Source organism: Chelon labrosus (assembly GCF_963514085.1).
Source record: "Chelon labrosus genome assembly, chromosome: 4".
Lineage (NCBI taxonomy): Eukaryota > Metazoa > Chordata > Actinopteri > Mugiliformes > Mugilidae > Chelon > Chelon labrosus.
In genome coordinates, this window is record NC_140340.1 from 26,952,376 (window position 1) to 26,971,735 (window position 19,360).

Genomic DNA, 19,360 nt, shown 5'->3' on the forward strand with positions numbered 1-19,360 from the left:
GCCTTTCACCTCCACTATTGTTAGCAGCAATTAATTCAACCTAAATGTACAAACACATAGATGTATGCTGTTTTACAACCATAGAAAAGCTGCTTGTGCAGGTATGTTCATTTTTGAACTGTTGCCTTTCAGTTTGAATTCCAATGTATATTGGTAATATATATTCGATAGTATGGCCAATGCCAGCTCAACTACAGATTTATCCAGAACATACATTTGAATATCAAAAGTAACCTTGCCATTCTTTCCTGTTATATAATTATTGACTCTGGTAGTTGATCAAAGCAGAGCTAACATTATCAATGTGTTCTTTAGCTTCTAATGTTGATCATCGTTTATAAGATTGTTGCAAATCCAATGCGGTGACATATAGTCCGTGTCCAACTCAATAGCCGCCAAGAACCTCAGATTTGTTTAGACCTTTTCAAAACCATTCTAATTTGTGGACGCTCCTGAAGCGCAAACAATAGGGCCAAACTGGTCTCTTCCAAATTCAATCAAAACGTTCAAACCTAATCAGGTAAATTAAGGTGTCCTGATAATGAATCGACCTCTCTCTCTTATTTTTTATCGCGCCAATGATTATCACTGATCAAGAAATAGATCTGCTCAGCGGATTTCGTCGAGATTGAGCGGAACTTGATAGTCTTTCTCAAAGCTCATGAAGCTGCTGAGGAGGATTATTCTTTCTAGCTAATGGAAGACGGACAGCTTTACTGTTAACTGACACATTTGACGCCCAAGTCAACCAACACCTGTGTTAGGTTCAGATCTGAACTGTGCTACAGAGGAAAAGTAAACCGGCTAACATATTAGATTCAATAATACGTCCTCAGAAGTTATTAAGCTGTTAAAACTACTTGTTTGGGCTTTTGGTTGTAGATGTGCGTAACGGATAATAACACGGAAAAAGGTAATATTTGAGAAATAGTCGAACCGCTATTATTCAAAGTAAAGGGTCAAATGAGTTATTTGTGTTTCTTGTTCTTTTTGACAACTCAATTTCTGTCTCAGTGCCCTTTCTCCAAGTTGTCACGATGACAGCTTTCTACTGCTTTCTCTATCTTGTAATGTTACAGTCATAAGATCCCAAGTCATGATTTATAAAGTTTCCCCTAAAATATCCAAAGTGGAAAAATAGCAATAACCTGGTACAAGAACATCAGGTTACCCCTTCTTTACGATGAAAATAAAGCTTTTTCTCCATATCACATTCTCATTTTGCCCTGAAACTGCGCTCAAATGAGCGAACAATAGAGGGCTAAATCGAGCACTTCCAAATTCAATCAAAATGTTCAGACTTAATCAATAGCCCATTAAAGTGCCCTGATAATAAATAGATCTCTCTCTCTCTCTCTCTTTGCTGACGACTATGAGTGATCAAGAAGTCGATAGCCTCTACTCAGCGGATGCCGTTGAGATGGAGCGTAACTTGATCATCTTTCCAATCCTCATAATGCTTTTTGTGGAGAACTGAAGGTGCATGAGGTTTCTTTTCAAGTTTGATGTCTTCAAAACACATTTGATGCGAGCGTCAATTATCAGCCGCGCTCTGTTGTCCCTTCCGTATGCTATGGGCACATCTCAAATCAGTTTCTGAGGAAAAACAAACAAACAGAAGTTCTAACATGACCGGTGTGGTAATGTGAGAATAAAACAGGCGACGTTTTAAAACTAGGTTTCAAAGCAGACCCACCCCAGAGATGCATGCTCTGTGCGTAATGGCACAGGGCGCTTAGCGCAATGTTACCCTTGTTTTTTAAACTGACCGCTGCATCTGAGGACATTTTGCAAGCATCTTATCTGCAATTAAAAGAAAAAATAACTAAACAATATATATATACACATTATTAAACCAAAGTAACTTAAGGCTCGCTATGTGATCAGTCTCCCAACGCATTGTGCGCGCTATTGATAAATGGCCATGTTTCATGTGATTGTGAAAGGGCAAGTTTATTTTTAATAAATATATATTTTAATATATAATATTTGTTTTTCTAAAATAATCCAGTGCTCCAACCCCTCTTTCCCACCGGCACAACAAATCAATCACCTCTCAATCTACGTAGACCCGTGTTACCAGTCCTCCTATTGTTATGCTGATTTCGCGCATCCTCCCAATCTATATATTGAAAAGGGAGGTTAGGTGGTCATGTCCATAAGAGGTCTCTGTGCCGATGGTGCAGATGGTCTCTTTCTTGGGATCCACTCACGAAAAGACATTGTTGATTTGACCACTGGGATAGGATTCTTCTTTTTTTCCTACCAACTAGAAAGCAAATATTTTAAACACCACGTCTTCACAAGTGGTGTAGATACAGATTTGAGTTGGTGGAACTTGGATTTGAAGTCGCAGATTTGTGAAATGTCCTCTTCTATTTCATCTCATCCAGGCATGTACGCTTAACACCCGATAGCCACCTTGAAAGGATTTCAGTAGACTTGGAAAGACTGCTTGGCAGCCGCACTGAAGAATTGGAGTTGGCCGAAACTTTTTTTTTCCTTCTTCTTTTCTTTTTTTTCTTTTTGTGGTTATTGTGGATCCTTTCCGTCTTTATCGGTGAATGGTTGGCGCATTAACGAGTTCAATTGTTTATTGAAACATATGAGGGTTTCAAGAAGACTGCTGTCTGGAATCCCAGAAAACGAAATCTCACATTTTCAGTGACTCAGCGTGCCTGATACGCGGCCAGATATTTCAGTTTCAGGGTTACAAGATGACAATGGCATCTATCAAGCCCATCCTCGACAGGGCTGGACATTGAAACTGTGCGTGGCCACTGAGCCGGACCTTGAAGATTGAATGCATGTTTGGCACGGTACCTATCCGTCTGAATCCCCACCTTGTAGGTTACGCACCTGGCCTCCCTCAAATGCACTTATAGCGCGCGGCTTTGACTTTACTCCTCTCTCAGCTCTGCGATTTTTACACATGACTCCCACCATGGTGGAACACAGCGGCCTGGATATTATGTGCCTGAACAAGTATTGCCACAGCTCCTCGTCGTCGTCCAGCTCCGAGCCGGACAAGAAGATTTTCACAAAACTAAAGCTCAACTTGTCAGGGGACTATCCGAGGAAGAACGCAGAGATCCTCAGCGGTCAGTACGGCACCAATTTGCTGCTGATCGGGGCGGCGCTGATGCTGGCCATTGCGCAGCCTGACTCATCTGTCAAGGAAGAGCACCTGCTGTCCTTTGCCACCTGCCTCATGATCCTCCAGCTGTTCTGGATGTTGTGGTACATCCTGGTGCGGGACAGGCAGAAGAACACGCGGACAGAGAAAGATGTCCACGCCACCACATGCTGGATAAGAGGTGAGTTTGTGAGTTTATAGAAGTAAATGCGTAGAATATGTATGCTATTTTTATTTTATTTAATTTTTGTGCTGCTGTATTTCTTTTATTCAAAACCACAGTCTTTAGTGGAACTGAAGTGTTGTGAAACCCGGGATATTGATATGTTTTACCAAAGTGCAAGTATTAACTTAATCAGTGTTTTTTCTCGGTAGGTGGGCTGACTCTCCTTGCACTCCTTTCACTCATTATGGACGCTTTCCGAATCGGGTATTATGTTGGCTATAAATCTTGTGTGTCGCCTGTACTCGGGGTATATCCTGTCATCCATGTAACTCACACCATTGCACAGGTAAGTTTACAACCCTAGTTTAATTTCAATAAAGTGATAATCTTTCAGCAGCGTTAGAAACCGTGCCTTTTTTCTGCGTACCACTTAAGGTCTTTGAATGTGCTCTTTGTTGTTGCAGCAAGTACAGAGTTGCTGCAACAACATAATCCTATCATTGTACATGTTATTTGAGTGTAACTGCATATGACATGGGAAATCTTTCCGGTAAAACAACTTACACATCTCTGTATAATTTAGTATATATATTATGGCAGTTTGATAAAATATTTTTCTCAAAACCCATATTTTGATATTACTATATCAAGTTTATTAAGCCTTTGTTTCTCTTGTTTTGATTAGGTGCATTTTCTCTGGTTTCACATCAAGGATGTCATCAAGAGCTTTGAAATTTTTGAGAGGTATGTATCTTAATCAATAAATCATTATATATATATATATATATATATATATATATATATGTGTGTGTGTGTGTGTGTGTGTGTTCTATATGTGTATATATATATATATGTATGTATATTGATATGAAACCTCCAAACATGCACATCAAGAGAGCTGAAACCCGACACTTCAGCATGTTATCAAACTCGTTTTTTGACTGCTTATCTCCTCAGATTTGGTGTGATCCATGCAGTGTTTACCAACCTCCTCTTGTGGTGCAGCGGCGTGATGTCTGAGGCTGAGCACTTCTTGAACAACCATATAAGAAGACTGTCTGCCCTGGGCTATGAAAACCTCACTATAGGTAAGGGGCCAAGGGGTCGATTGCTGGCTTGTACCTGGAAGACGAGTACAATAGTCCACTTGAGAGCTCACTTCAATGGATGAAAGAGAGGAGGGTTTGCGAGGGGAAGGGAGGTTAGCTCGGCCGCCCAGCGGGTCTTGTTTGTGTCGAACGTCTCTCTATTAGGTTTCAGGAGACACGCAGCCTTGCCGGTGCTGGGGCCCCCTCCCCGGGCCCTTTCCCCACACTTCAGCCACCACCACCCTCCTTGGCAACCCCCCGCTTGACCTCAGACGGCTTTGTCCCCAGGCTGCTTAGTCCCAAGGGTGCTGCAATTACAGTAACTGATACATCTAAGCCTAGGGTTGGGGGGTTCGCCTGCTCCTCCTCATATCCGGCTGACTGTGAGGCTGGCTGCACCCTGACTGTTGTTCCCTTTTTAATTAAAGGGTGCAGGGCTATAGTGATGGCCTCTGGGGGGGTAGGAGGGGGTGAGTTGAGATGATCTCTAGGGGCCGACGGTATAACTATAGCATGGTGGACTTACAGGGAGTGAAAGGTGCATTCAACATCTAAGATGCATGTTTGTTTGACTAATGAGTGAAATTTCAAATGAGCAAAAATATGACTGGTGAATATTTGATGCTGAGCAATTTTGAAATTTATATTGGAGTAATTTATGCATTAAGATGACAATTACGTTGCATGACTTAACTTTTGGTTTCATAGGTAGAGAAAATGATTAAAATGTGCCCTGTAGTAAAAGTTAACCCTGGCATTAGAAATAAAATAAATGCTCAAAATACAGTCAGTTTTGTAGTGGTTGTAAGGCTTAAACCATAGGTCATTTTAAAAGAAGTTGCATTTTTTGTTCTTAATCTGATGAAATCTTGCAAATGCCCTCTGGCGTCAATGTAGTTTTTACTTATGTTCATTCTAATATTTATATTTTATATCATATTGTGCCAGTTTTATATCCTGATAGAGGGGTGTGATTCTGTAATAAAATGCCTACCATTAATTTTGTTTTCCAGAACACGTACAGTCGGACTGTAACTGCACCACCAACACCTGCTCCATGTTCTCCAGCAGCCTCTCCTATCTCTACCCCTTCAACATCGAGTACCACATCTTTGTCTCTGCCTTGCTTTTTGTCATGTGGAAGAACATTGGGCGCACCATAGACATCTCTTCAAACCAGAAAAAACTCGTTACCAAAACCCAGGGCTTGAGTGTCGGCCCCATTCTGGGTCTGCTTACACTTGCCAGTACCATTGGGATACTGGTGGTCTACATTGCACATATTGAGCAGTCCTCCCAAATGCGTCAGTCGGCCATTTCTATGTTCTACATTTATGGCATTGTCACCCTGGCGGTCATGTGCTTAGCTGGAGCTTCAGGTCTACTCATATACAGAGTGAACCACATGCCACTGGACACCTCCAAGAACCCGTCAAGACAGCTGGACACAGAGCTTCTGTTTGGATCCTCAATTGGCTCCTGGTTCATGTCCTGGTGCAGCATAGTGGCTGTCTTTAGCACCACCAGCAGCCCTCCATATCGCTGGACCATCCTAGTCTACTCTCTGCTTATCGTGTTGGAGAAGTACATCCAGAACCTCTTCATCGTAGAGTCCCTGTATCGGCAGCAAGAGAATGGAGAAAGGGGGGACCCAGAGTTACCAGCTGCTCCAGAAATCTTCTCAGTGACATCCTCTCTGGCTCCACCGTACAACGGCATCATAAACCGAGCCTATGAGACACCGGACAGGGTCTGTGTCACGATGGAGAACGAGCAGGAGGAGAGCGGACAGGTGTACGGATGTCCACGGAAACCTTCGGAGGTTCCACTGCCTGTGGGTAACAAAGTGGTGGAGCACCCAAACATAAAGAGGCAGATCCTGAAGAACATCGCTGTGTTGCTGATAATGTGCAACATTTCGGTGAGTGTTTGTATTTACTGAAGAGAGAGAGAGTAAAATGTGATTTAATTAAACTTGAAGGACAACAGTTAATGTCAAAGACAACCTGCAGAAACTTTGCAGTTTCCCTCCTTTCTACAGTGTTTAGTTACTTTCAGCTCTTTTATTGACCAGCAACTTTACTCTCAATCCTCTCACCAGCATTATTTGTGTCACCATCGTTTTCTATAACACCTGGGTGCTGTTATGACATATTCTACCGAATTCCACCTGGTAATTATCAAAGGACTGGTAGACAAAGTTAGTAACTAGCTGGTGAACATATTGGACCCTTCGGCTATTAGACAGTTCCTCCAGCAAGTGACAGAAACCAAAAATAGGAGCTAAATTGAAAGTACATATTAGATTTACACTTGACAGATGAAAAGAAACAAGACATGAATTAAGGCTAAGGCTGCAGTGTGCTGGATGTTAGCCACAACATCTTCCCAAGGTGATGTGTCAATGCTGTTTGCATCTTGTTGTGCTGCCCCCAGGTGGCCAAAAATCAATTCAAGTTGAACTTATACCATTTCTTTTTTTCTTTCTTTCTTGCAGCTGTGGATCCTTCCAGCCTTTGGCTGCAGGCCACAGTACGACAACGGATTGGAACAGGAGACATTTGGCTTCAGCATGTGGACCACAGTTCTCAATTTCGCCATCCCTTTGAACCTTTTCTACCGCATCCACTCAGTTGCCTCCCTCTTCGAGGTGTTCCGCCGAGTCTGACAAGAATAGCAGGTGACTGACAATGCCAGATAACATGCACAGGAACACTTGTCACCACCGGCTCCCGAGAGTGTCTCACAGCGCAGGTCAACCGTTCAGGAGGCAGTCTGGGTCACACTCCAACAGACTTGAAAGCAAGCCATGGTGACAAACAAAATGTAGGTCCCTTGGTGTGGGGATTATGAGGGAAGACGAACCTATTAGCCTGCGTTCCTTGAAGAATTACCTTGTGTGGTGCAAGGTTTATTAAAGATGGTGATGAAAAGAATCCTCGCTTTCATGAATTTAGAAAGGCCCCTTTGTACATTTTGTTATGTAGTCACATTTCAGTAGGTTTTATAAGTTGGGGATCATGTACATTATCGGCCTATATGCTTAATCTCAGACTGACATTTTGTACTGTTACATATTAGACTGAAAGTATATAATCTACTACCGACTTGATTAACATAGCTGGAAATACTCGAGTGAAGCCACTGGAACACCTGCTAGTCTAAATAGCCAATAAGTTAATAGTACTGTATTTACCAGAGCCACATGTGCATTGGACTTGACCAATATTTGAAATGCACTTGAAATGTGCATACTGTTTATGGATATGGTTCTCATTCACTTCTCTCAGTAGTTCAGCAGTTTAACACGTGAACTGCAAGGCTAGTGACAACCATAGCACTATATCTCAAATAATCATTGAAGTTGGATTTTAGTTCTCAGACGTAGCACGGCTCTCTCTCTCAGTGATTCAAAGTTCATCAGTGTCGCCCTGCATGCTGATCTTCTGTCCTCTGAAGCTGATGAAAATGTTTTACTGGAGCAAAACCGGTGATAACTGTCAGAAATGTTCTCAGAAAACATTGGGTTCATGCAGCACGATCATGTATCTGGACAGTTTCTTGACGTAGACTCATGTGAAACTCACACATTTCTGTGATGACAACTGCTACACCGCCCCAGAGACTGAAGCCTCAGCAGTAAAGACCATCACAAGTGATGACACTAGTTCCTTTTTAAAATTTTTATTTTTATTTTTTACGTTAAGCACGTATACATAGTTGTACTGTACGAGTTTATATCAAATCAACAACATCCAGCAGGTTCTCAACCTGGTGCTATCCTCTACATGTGTTCTCAGTATGTGCCAAGTTGTGGTAAAATCTTTGTTTTATTTAATTTTATTTGTTTCTCAGATTGCAATATTTCTTCCATCTTTGTAAATACCGTGATCAAAATCACTCAGAAGTAGTGACATGATTTTGTGAAATTCCAGTTAAATGGTACTGATAAGAAATGAAGTGTACAGTAGTGACGGATGTGTATCTTTTGCCTATTGAAATAAAGCATAGTTTACTTTTTTCATATACAAGACCTCTTTCCTCTCTTATGTGATCTGTGCTTACTGTAAGTACTTAATGCTGAATAGACTGCACTTGTAGTAGCCATTTACACCACAGGATGGCGCCACTTATTTATGTTTTTCAGACTTGGCTCTTTGTGCACTGCAGCACGACGGGCTCCATACTGGATCGTGAGTAGGCTACTACTGAAATACCCTGCTTCTTACAAAAGGCAAACATTTTAAGAGACATTTTAAAATATACACATGTGTACTACAAAACACCAACATAACAACGACAAGAATAAAAATACTGATACTTCTACTACTATTAATAATTATAATAACATCAACTTAAAACAAAATACAACCGTACTTATTTTATTTAATAAGTATTAATAATGTTTTTACTTACAAATTTACAGCAATATACATTGTGCATTATGTGCGTTACACCGTCGACCATTACCATCATATTTTGCTCTGTTCTGTTACTACAACATCTGTAGTAACATCTGCATGGAAACAAGTAAATGTTCCAAAATCGGTTTGCTTCCAGACATGGCACAATGGAATTATGGGTCAGGTACTTCTGAGAATTTGGCGTCGGGCGTCGAGAGATCACTTTATCGTAGTGTCAGAACGGTTTGACAGGCGGGAAGACACGTCTAAAAATATCCGTGACGTTTCAAAGGCGGAAACGGTGCCGCCGCTGCACGGACGGACACACGCGACGGCGCTCCCGGCTCCGCGTGTCCGCTGGGGGTGTGAATGTTGGCTCACCTGTCCAAACAACACTGAAAGAGGGGGTGGGCTGTGACCTCCAGCCTGCCGTCGTTGGAGGGCAAACGAGCAACAGTGTAGCAAAAAAAATAAAAAAATAAATAAATTGAAAAATAATAATTTGCATTGTATTAAGGCACACGCTAATAAAAGTATAGGCTTTTTATATCCGCATGGAAACGTGTTGAATGTGTTGAGTTCGCATTTGCTTTGTTTTTATTATTCACTGGGACTGGTAATAAAAGTATTAATCAAACTTTGGCCAGTAAAACATTACTTTTGACTGTACATACATAGATAGATAGATAGATAGATAGATAGATAGATAGATAGATAGATAGATAGATAGATAGATAGATAGGAGGTCCTGCTTGTTGAAGGGAATATGAATGGACTCCCCCTCAGGCTGGTTGTATTTTCAGCACCATGGACAGCTACCTTAGTACTCTCAATGAAGACTGTGGGTGAGGCTCAGTTCTACGTACAATTACAGCACTTCCTCTTGATTAGATATGTTGACTGGATATGTCTGCAATCTATATGTTTTAAATATATTAAAAACTTGTATATTTAATATATTTAAACATACGACGTGGCTGTTTAATGTACTTCACACAAGCTACAGTTCACCCCTGCACCGTGCTGTCCCTGCGGTCACCGCATATGGTATGATGTCAAACACAGATAAACACAATCCAATACTGGGAGAAAGCTCTCCATCGATTTGAAGTTTGTAATTACGCACTTTGGAGCCTCCACCAACGAAATCCCTCAGATTATTGAAAGGCTTCCTCTCACCGGTTTCCCTTATAGCGCTCTTCACTGTGGTGCGTAACACCACGCACAAAGAAGGCGTGATGCGCCCAGCCCTGTTTAAGTTAGTGTGTGTTAGGCTGCAGGGACTCCCTCCTCACTCACACCGCGCTGAGGATATCTGGGACTGAGAGATTCACAGAGGCAGCCGGGTCAGTTGACCAGACCGGCAAGGTTGCAACATGCGCTCGCCACTGTGTGCTGCGTTTCAGCCCCTCAGCGCACCTGGCACGTCGCTCGGCTCAGTTTTAACGCGCTCAGTTCTTTCTTCCCGTCTGTTTTGCACTCCACAGCAGGCTGGCAGCCGACCCGGACATCGGACACAATATGGTGACTGGCTGATAACTGAGCCCGTCTCCGAGCAAGGAGCAATGGACTGTAGTTTTACTTGAAGAGACACATGGAGAATCCAGCAAAGTACCTCTCATCGGTGCAGGGGATCGACTCTGTGCCGGCACCGCTTGGAGAGATTATGTGGAACGGCACCGAAACGGAGGCAACAAGCGAAGGGAGGAAAGATATGGTTGTGCGTACAGTGACGGGTTGCCTGCTCTCCCTGCTAATCCTATGGACCCTGCTGGGTAACATCTTGGTCTGCTCCGCGGTGCTGCGCTTTCGGCACCTGCGGACCAAAGTCACCAACATTTTCATTGTCTCCCTGGCTCTGTCGGATTTATTTGTGGCCGTCCTGGTGATGCCATGGAAAGCTGTGGCAGAGGTGGCGGGGTACTGGCCGTTTGGCACTTTCTGTAACGTCTGGGTCGCTTTTGACATCATGTGTTCCACTGCCTCTATACTCAACCTCTGCATTATTAGCGTGGATAGATACTGGGCAATCTCGAGCCCCTTCCGCTACGAGAGGAAAATGACCCAGCGAGTTGCCTTTGTTATGATTAGCGTCACTTGGACGTTGTCTGTGCTCATTTCATTCATACCGGTCCAGCTAAACTGGCACAAAGCCGGCGGTGACGACATGGCTGGGGCGCACAATTCTTCCACGAGTTGGCAGATAGAAGAAAACTGTGACTCCAGCTTGAGCAGAGAGTATGCTATATCCTCATCGTTGATAAGTTTCTATATCCCCGTGGCAATTATGATTGTAACATACACCAGAATATATCGTATTGCACAAATCCAAATTAGAAGAATAGCCTCCCTGGAGAGAGCGGCAGAACACGCGCAAAGTTGCAGGACAAACAGAATAGAGTGCCAACACCACAACACCTTGAAGACGTCTATAAAACGGGAAACCAAAGTGTTCAAAACTTTGTCGGTGATTATGGGTGTCTTTGTGTGTTGCTGGTTACCTTTCTTCGTTCTAAACTGCATGGTCCCGTTCTGCGACAGGCCGGCCACGGACCGGGACGCGGGCCTGCCGTGCGTAAGCGAGACGACATTCGACGTCTTCGTGTGGTTCGGATGGACCAACTCCTCCCTGAATCCCATCATTTACGCCTTCAACGCTGAGTTCAGGAAGGCCTTCTCGAGCCTCTTGGGCTGCCGCCATTTCTGCTCGAACACGCCCGTGGAGACTGTCAACATCAGCAACGAGCTGGTCTCATACAACCAAGACACCCTCATCCACAAGGAAATCGCAAACGCGTATGTTAACATGATCCCCAACGTGGTCGAATGTATTGAGCATGAAGAGACTTTTGACAGGATTTCCCAGTTTTCTCACAACAATGAAAACGCCACGGACTCGGTTTGTGACTTGGAGGACTGCGAGGCCGACATCAGTCTTGACAGGATGTCACCATTCACACCCAATGGATTACACTGACTCCACACTTCATGTCTCCCCATGCGTAATTGGATGTATTGATAACAATGTCATGTTTCATTCAGCTCCTTTGACCCGGAAGCTCCTCTCCACAAAGAGGCCCGCAGGAGGCCAGAGTTCTCTGAGCTGAGCAGCCATCCTTGCACCTGGTGGGAGGGTCTATTGACTTGCTCATGGACACATCAGCAGGGCGTATGTCTCTGTAGCCACGTAGCTGGCCACCCCGTCACCACTTTGCGTCATATATGAGATGTGATGTTGTTGTCCTGTTCTGACAAAAGTGATGTGTAGGTGTTTATTTACATGACAAGTGAAGTCTGTGTTCCTTTGTTCAAAGGTTCGGTGTTGCTGAAGTTGTTGTTTACTCAAAGGCTTTACTTGGAGCGTCCGTGTCTAACGTCCATCCACTTGAAGGGAAAATGTTTGAAAAACCTCGCAGTGGATTCGTGAAGGAAACTTTTTGCTGCTTCAAAACCTCATGTGTATCCACTCCAGTGCCCACTTTTCCACTGAGTATGAAAACTGAGGGCAGCCTTACAGACAGTGCAACCAAGATAGTCAAATGCAGTCGTTTCAGCGCCTTATAGCTTATTCAAAGACGAGTTCTGAGACATGAAAGGAATGTGCTGTATGGAGTTTAAGTTATATGATGCCAAAATGCAGTATTAAAGTGTTTCGCCACTGCACCCACCCCACTAACTCCTTCAGCACAACTTCTAAGCACCACATGGACTATTATCCAGTTTCATCCCGACGTAGATAGCCACAGGGTTTGTTGGAGTAAAACATGGTGAAAAAGCACAAACTTTAATACTAAATACAGAAAGTGAGCCTGTGTATCACTAATCTGCAACAAAGAATTGAAGAACAAAATCGTAAGATTCATATAAACAAATACATTTGTAACTCTTTTCTCTGATTTTAAATTTCTCACTGATGCCAAAACTACTGTAATTGTTCTGCTTTGTCAGTCACAGTGAACTCTTATTGAGACAGATGACCAAAAAAGAAAAAGAAAAAGAAAACTAGTCTTAACTGTCCTAAATGACCAAAGACTTCAAGGAGTGAATCAATAACTCAGACGCAATAAGGCTACAGTGTTTTGTCAACTAGAGGAATTGTTGCTATAGAAAGCCTACACATGTGTCAGGCCACCGGCCCAACACAACTGGAAGTCATCCATCACCTCTCCCACATCTCTCTTATCTTTGTACTGTACAGATGACCTGATCTGAATGTATACTGCTGTCCTTCAAACAGTGAAGTGTGTCATCATTTGTCTAATAAAATGCTGTCATGCTGAGAGGAACAGAGTGTACTGATATCTTCCCGGAGCTAGCATCCATGGGTTTCATCAATGGACACATTTTGCGGGTTGGAGAATTTTCACCTCTGGCTCGAGTTTCATTTGTGCATATCCCCTTCTGACCTGATCTTTTTGGTATTTTGCCATCTGTGGACATTTTGACAGCAGAGAAGTCACAGGAAATGTTGGCAAATCAACAAAGAGTGAGAGGGATGACATGCACCACAGGTCCCCAGTAGACTCAAACTGGAGGATATTGTAGTACCGTGGTGTGAATTTTATAGACAGCTATTCCTGATCCTCCTTAGCCTGAACTGTCCTGCATCCAGCTGATATATTTTCTCTGTCAGATGGAAATAAAAGTGGCACAGTGGTATATATATATTTGTATATATATATATATATATATATATATATATATATATATAGATATATATAAATATATATATATCTATATATATATCTATATATATATATATATATAGATATATATATAGATATATATATATAAAGAGCACACACAGAAGCACAGCACAGGACAGTGTCTATTGTTGTCCAATGCACATACCATTTTAAGTTCTTTAAAACGACATCAGCACTTTATGTTGAAATTTGCCAGTACTCAGTGCCAGTGAAACAGTGCACCAGAAGCAACACTTTGTTGAAGTGCCAGCAGCATAAGTTTAGCCTTTCTCTCAACGAAAAAGAAAATCCGCTGATTGCAAATCCCCTCACTGTTTCATCATTGCGTGCTGACACGCTTAAGCAAACAGGGAGAATGTGAAACTTTTTACATAGGTGCAAATGAATACATTTATATCAGCTGATGCATTCTGGATATTTCTTCTTTCTCTTTAAAAAAAAAAAACTGAAAAAGGAATGAGTGAGTGAAGAGCACGGATTGCATTAACAATGCAATCCGTGCTTGAGAGCAACAAAACGCATATTACACCTGTACAGAAAACAAAGTCTGTGCCAATTATTTCAGATGCCGCAGCCGGCATACCGTAAGAAAACATTTACCTCAATATGCCCAACAAGAAAAACAAGATAATTAACTCTCGACAAAATAACTCAATTTACCTTTTTTCCTTGTGTTTTTACCTGGAATTAACTTTTCATGTTAACTCGTGGTGTTCTGTTTGCTGTTCACCTGCATACAGAACACCAGAATTATTCAGGGTCTGTATTTAAAGGGGAACCCCCCGTCAAAGTGTTGTTTATGTGTCTCGCTAAGTAGCACGCCACTGAGTGAAACGAGTGAAACGTTGCAGCCTGTTGAAGGTCCAAACGGATCCATGAGAATTCTGCATAAAATCTGTGTGTTTCCACTTATGGTGTTGAAGACGATAAAAAAATAAAAAAATAAATAAATAAAGCAGAATCTGGGGGCTGCTCATCTCATCTTAAAACTACATTAGCCATTATTCACACCCAAATATTTGACCAAACTGACAGTGGCCGAGTTGCACTGTGGATAATGTGGGTGCCAGGGTTTAAGATGGAAGAAGATTGTGTGGAATAAAAAACATCTCTGGTTCTGCTACACTGATTTTAGATCTTTTTTTTTCTTTTTTAAAGCGTACATAAATATGACAATATTCCAGGAGTGCTATGCCAAATCTGTAGAATATTTAAGTAAAATACAAGAATGCATCTTACATCCAGAAGAAGAATATGCAAAATGTTCTTGACATAGAAAATAATTCAGATCTTAAATATGACACATCAACACCTCAGAAGCTACGCGAGAATGCTCTTATATGCTAATTTACTTCTACCTTATGGATATGGGTAACTTCAGTATAACTTTATGTACTACTTTTTCACTTTACATACTATTATGTGCTGTAATTTACTCTACACCAGTCCACTGAATTGTATTATGAATGTCTATGTTCAGTTCACAATATGTTTTTAATGCAAAATATTTAAATGTAGTGTAGTAACGTGTCCCATATTTGGCTCTGAGGCGCAGTTAAGTGAAGTGTAAAGATGTATACAGTTAAAACAGTCAGATACAAGGAACTCAAATGTGTGTGTAACTGTGATGTAAGTTGAATTATTATCATGGAAGCATTAGTCATATCCATACATAGATTTTTATCCTGCAGGTGAATGAAATGGAATTCATTGAACCACTTCATATTAGGTTGGAGCATACTGAAATGTAAAATCTATTATTGTATCATGTTTTACAAAGACAATTTGCAAACCAACTACAAACCCAGAGAAGTGTCTGTAAAACCTTAATATGGAACTCTGATAGGTGTAGGGAATGTAATCTAGAAGTTGACATATAAATGGGTTGGAACTCTGCTGTTTGCTTGTAAAGTGTCTCCCTTGACAGTTTTGTTTTTAGAAATAAAAACTATCTGTTATTTTCGCTTTCCCACAGCCTCCAGGGGAATTAGATTAAATGACACTTTGAAGAAAGCCTGTTAACCGAATCCTTGAGGCTGTGCTTCAGTGTTTTCACCTCCCACCTACATCCGGCTGCTGATCAATGTTTTGCCCATGGCATAATGGATGGGATGAGATTGAAGAGCAGACCAAGTGGTGTCTCCCAGAATTAAAATGTAACAGATAACTCAGCAACTCTTCAGACTGTGATTAAACTGCAGATCGCGGGTTTCCCAATTATTATAGGTAATCATTTTAAATAAGGCCAAAACGTATCTGTCCCAGCTAAACTGAAAGTGGAACAATGACACTGAATACCACCAGGATTATGTTTACTTCATAAATTTTTTTCATAGACATTTTATGTGTTAAATGAGTGAAAAATAAGGAAACAGCTGCACTCCCAGGAGAGGAGGTGTTTACTTGTCTGTTGTGTTATGTCCTTGCAGTGTGGAACAGATATGAAAGGTGGTTTGACCTCGATATTCAGCCATGGTAGGGAAGCTGGAGAGGAAGTGGAGGCAAGCTTAGGGGGGTTACACCATCCGTCAGGACACATTCATCAAAATCACTCTCTTTCCTCCTGCACACACACACACACACACGCAAGCAGCCACGTGCAGCACATACATTTAAAGGAGGTACTAGATGCACCACTGTTACAAGAGATTTGTCTGAATCTCCGTGCACACTGCACAGTCTAGTCTCTTTCCTCTGTTATACACTACACACACATTTTCCTTTCACCACTTCCTCTCAGTTCTAAGCAGGCATCCTATCTTCTTTATCTTCAAATAATTTCAATCATCTAAGGAAAAGCAGAGAGGCACCTGAGCTTCCCATCTCCATCGCCTTTTAAATTGGTGTCACACACCGAGCGGCACCATTTTGAGCTTATCACCGCTTCTCAAGTGCTGAATAAAGGACCCCTTTACTTTAAATTAAGATAGACCTGTATTATCACAACATGACTGACCTGTAGGGGCTGCTTTCACAAAGACAGACTTTGATTATGGCATAAACCTACCAAACTCAGGATAAAGGTCTTACACAAAGCTGTTTAGTCCTTTTTTTAATCTAAAGTCAGGCTAAGCAGTCTAATTTTAATTTTTTATTTTTTATTTTTTTCATTTTCAAAAACATAGCGGAGTGTGCTATTGCTTCAAACCACAAAAATAAATCTTTTTGCTCTTTGGATAATTCGGCGGAGAGTGTAATAATGTAAAGGCTGGTGCTTAACTGGTGAAGAGTAATAATGGTAAAATGGCGGTGGCTGAAAATAGTGTAGTGTAGTAAGAACTCAGTAAAGTGCTGCTCAAATTAAGTCCAGCTTCATTCAGCATTTCAAACCCTTGTTCTTTTGACAGCCCCATCAGGTTTCTGTCTCTCCTGACATCACCTGAGGTTTACTGCACATGGGGAAACCATATTTAGCAAGAATTAGGTATTTACCAGGGAGAAATGATCAGATCAATGGTTTACACAGTTATTATAGCCACTGATATTCTCATATCAAAGGGATTATCAAAAAATACCACCTCCCCTCTCAGTCAGTTGGAAAAAGGCTTGACATCAGGCCAGTCTGTACTGACTGATGTGATAAAAGAAGTCAGTTTTATTGTGAGTGGGCTATTATTCTGATTATTAGAGGGATGCTAGTGTTCAGTGCACCAGGCTGAGAGCGCATGACAAGTGACAGCTAGGAGGTTAACAGAAGGAAATAGCATTATGCTTTTTATTTTTGCATTAAAGGCAAAACACCGTATCAGCAAAACAGTTATTTAGTGGGTAGATGTCACTGATTGTTACCATGGATATCTAGCTCTCAGATAGGGGTTCAGGTGTGGGCAGGGTGAATAACTTAATCAGGCTTGTCTAATTTGTATTAGACTATTCTACGTCCTACAGACGTATGGTTTAACATGTAAAGCAGCCCTAATAAACTTTGTGAAACCTCAACCTCACGTTATTGTCATGCCACTATCTCCCCTCCCGCTTCGTTAACACGTACACCTGCATGTTCCACTTACCCAGCGGCTCTTTCAACTCCACCTAAATTTTAATGATTGCATGTTTTATTCTCAGGATAAAAGAAACCAGGTGACTGAGGCTCTGTTTTATTTTTTTCATTGTTAAAAGAGAGGCTTCTTTCAGATCACCGAGACATTGTTGCATATCTGCATTAGAACAGTTCAACTTTGAAGATCACACGTTTTGCTCTTTGAAACTCTTTCTTTCACCTCCTGCTGCCATCCCATCCGCTTCCTATCTCTGACGCAGTCAGTGGTTTTGAGTTACTTTCAGTGAGCTTGAATGGAGAGAAAGACTGGTGTCTCTTTCCCCAAAAGGCCACTGGCCCACTCTGAACGTTAGCTCGGTGTGGCATGCACATACTCTCTCACGTGGGCAGAACAAAGCACTCAGGATTCCAAATATTCAAAGACAATGTATGTAGAATGTGTTGCTTCATCCCAAGCCATGTCTCGTATGTATCTCTCTATAATCCATAAAGGTGAAGGAAAAAACAAATAAACACATTTTCTTTATCTTGGACACAGGTATACAGGTACTGTTTTAGCTGAGTTAGCATTAGACATATTCAGCCAGAATGTATCGAATTACGTAAACACGTCCAGTTCCAGAATTTTAGGTATATTTTCACATAGTTTTATATCTCATGATTACAATGTCTGTAGTGCTATGTGCAACAAAATGAATGAAGGAATTAAGAAAACATGTGAAAGGAGTGTAGTATCCATCCCCATCTAATCTGTTAATTTCTACTACTATTATAAATATAATTAATAAATATACACTGCCTGGCCAAAAAAAAGTTGTCACCAAAAAAAAAGTCACACATGTAATGTTTTGTTGGACCGCCTTCAGCTTTGATTGCAGCACGCATTCGCTGTGGCATAGCTTTGATAAGCTTCTGCAATGTCACCAGATTTCTTTCCATCCAGTGTTGCACTAATTGTTCACCAAGATCTTCTATTGATGATGTGCAAAGCACATGGGATGATTCTCCAGCACATCCCAAAGATTCTCAATGGGGTTAAGGTCTGGACTCTGTGGTGGCCAATCCATGTGTGAAAATGATGTCTCATGCTCCCTGAACCACTCTTTTCACAATCTGAACTCCATGAATCCTGGCATTGTCATCTTGGAATATGCCCGTGCCATCAGGGAAGAAAAAATTCATTGATGGAATAACCTGGTCATTCAGTATATTCAGGTCGTCAGCTGACCTCATTCTTTGGGCGCATAATGTTGCTGAACCTAGACCTGAGCAACTGCAGCAACCCCAGATCATAGCACTGCCCCCACAGGCTTGTACAGTAGACACTAGGCATGATGGGTGCATCACTTCATCTGCCTCTCTTCTTACCCTGATGCCATGGTTCCCCACTATCCTTCCAGTTTTTAATAATGTGTTGGACAGTTCTTAACCCAGTTTTAGTAGTTTCTACAATCTCCTTAGATGTTTTATCTGCTTGGTGCATGCCAATGATTTGATCCTTCTCAAACAGACTAACATCTTTTCCACAGCCACGGGATGTGTCTTAAGACATGGTTGTTTAAGAAATGAGAAGCCAGATGAAAGATAATTGCCCATGCAGTAATCATCCAACAGGAGGCTCGTACCTATTAGTTAAATCCAGGTGGCGACTTTTTTTTTTGGCCAGTCAGTGTATATATTGTAATAGTTGACGTCAAATGTTTGGAGAAAAAAGATACGGGAAGCGATACGGAAGTCATAACTTTCTGTGATGAATACAGAATGGATAGTGGTGAGCGAAGCCTGTGCTGAATTTTGTGTCCAAGTCTGCTGAACAGTTTTATCAGAAGGACCTGCACTCAATCAATAAGAGAGCAAAATC

At 41.6% G+C, this 19,360-nt stretch overlaps 2 protein-coding genes across 2 annotated transcripts; both read left to right on the forward strand.

The window, feature by feature from the left end:
- Window positions 1-2,740: 2,740 nt before the first annotated feature.
- otop1 (otopetrin 1) lies at window positions 2,741-7,287 on the forward strand. The gene is made up of 6 exons (XM_084542645.1): window positions 2,741-3,317; window positions 3,512-3,648; window positions 3,988-4,046; window positions 4,260-4,390; window positions 5,404-6,311; window positions 6,888-7,287. Exons 1-6 carry the CDS (start codon window positions 2,804-2,806, stop codon window positions 7,056-7,058), a joined length of 1,920 nt encoding a protein of 639 aa, XP_084398771.1. The 5' UTR covers window positions 2,741-2,803; the 3' UTR covers window positions 7,059-7,287.
- A 3,074-nt stretch (window positions 7,288-10,361) lies between these two features.
- On the forward strand, window positions 10,362-11,808 carry drd5a (dopamine receptor D5a). Its single transcript, XM_084543626.1, has one exon. It carries the CDS (start codon window positions 10,388-10,390, stop codon window positions 11,768-11,770), a length of 1,383 nt encoding a protein of 460 aa, XP_084399752.1. The 5' UTR covers window positions 10,362-10,387; the 3' UTR covers window positions 11,771-11,808.
- Window positions 11,809-19,360: the final 7,552 nt, after the last annotated feature.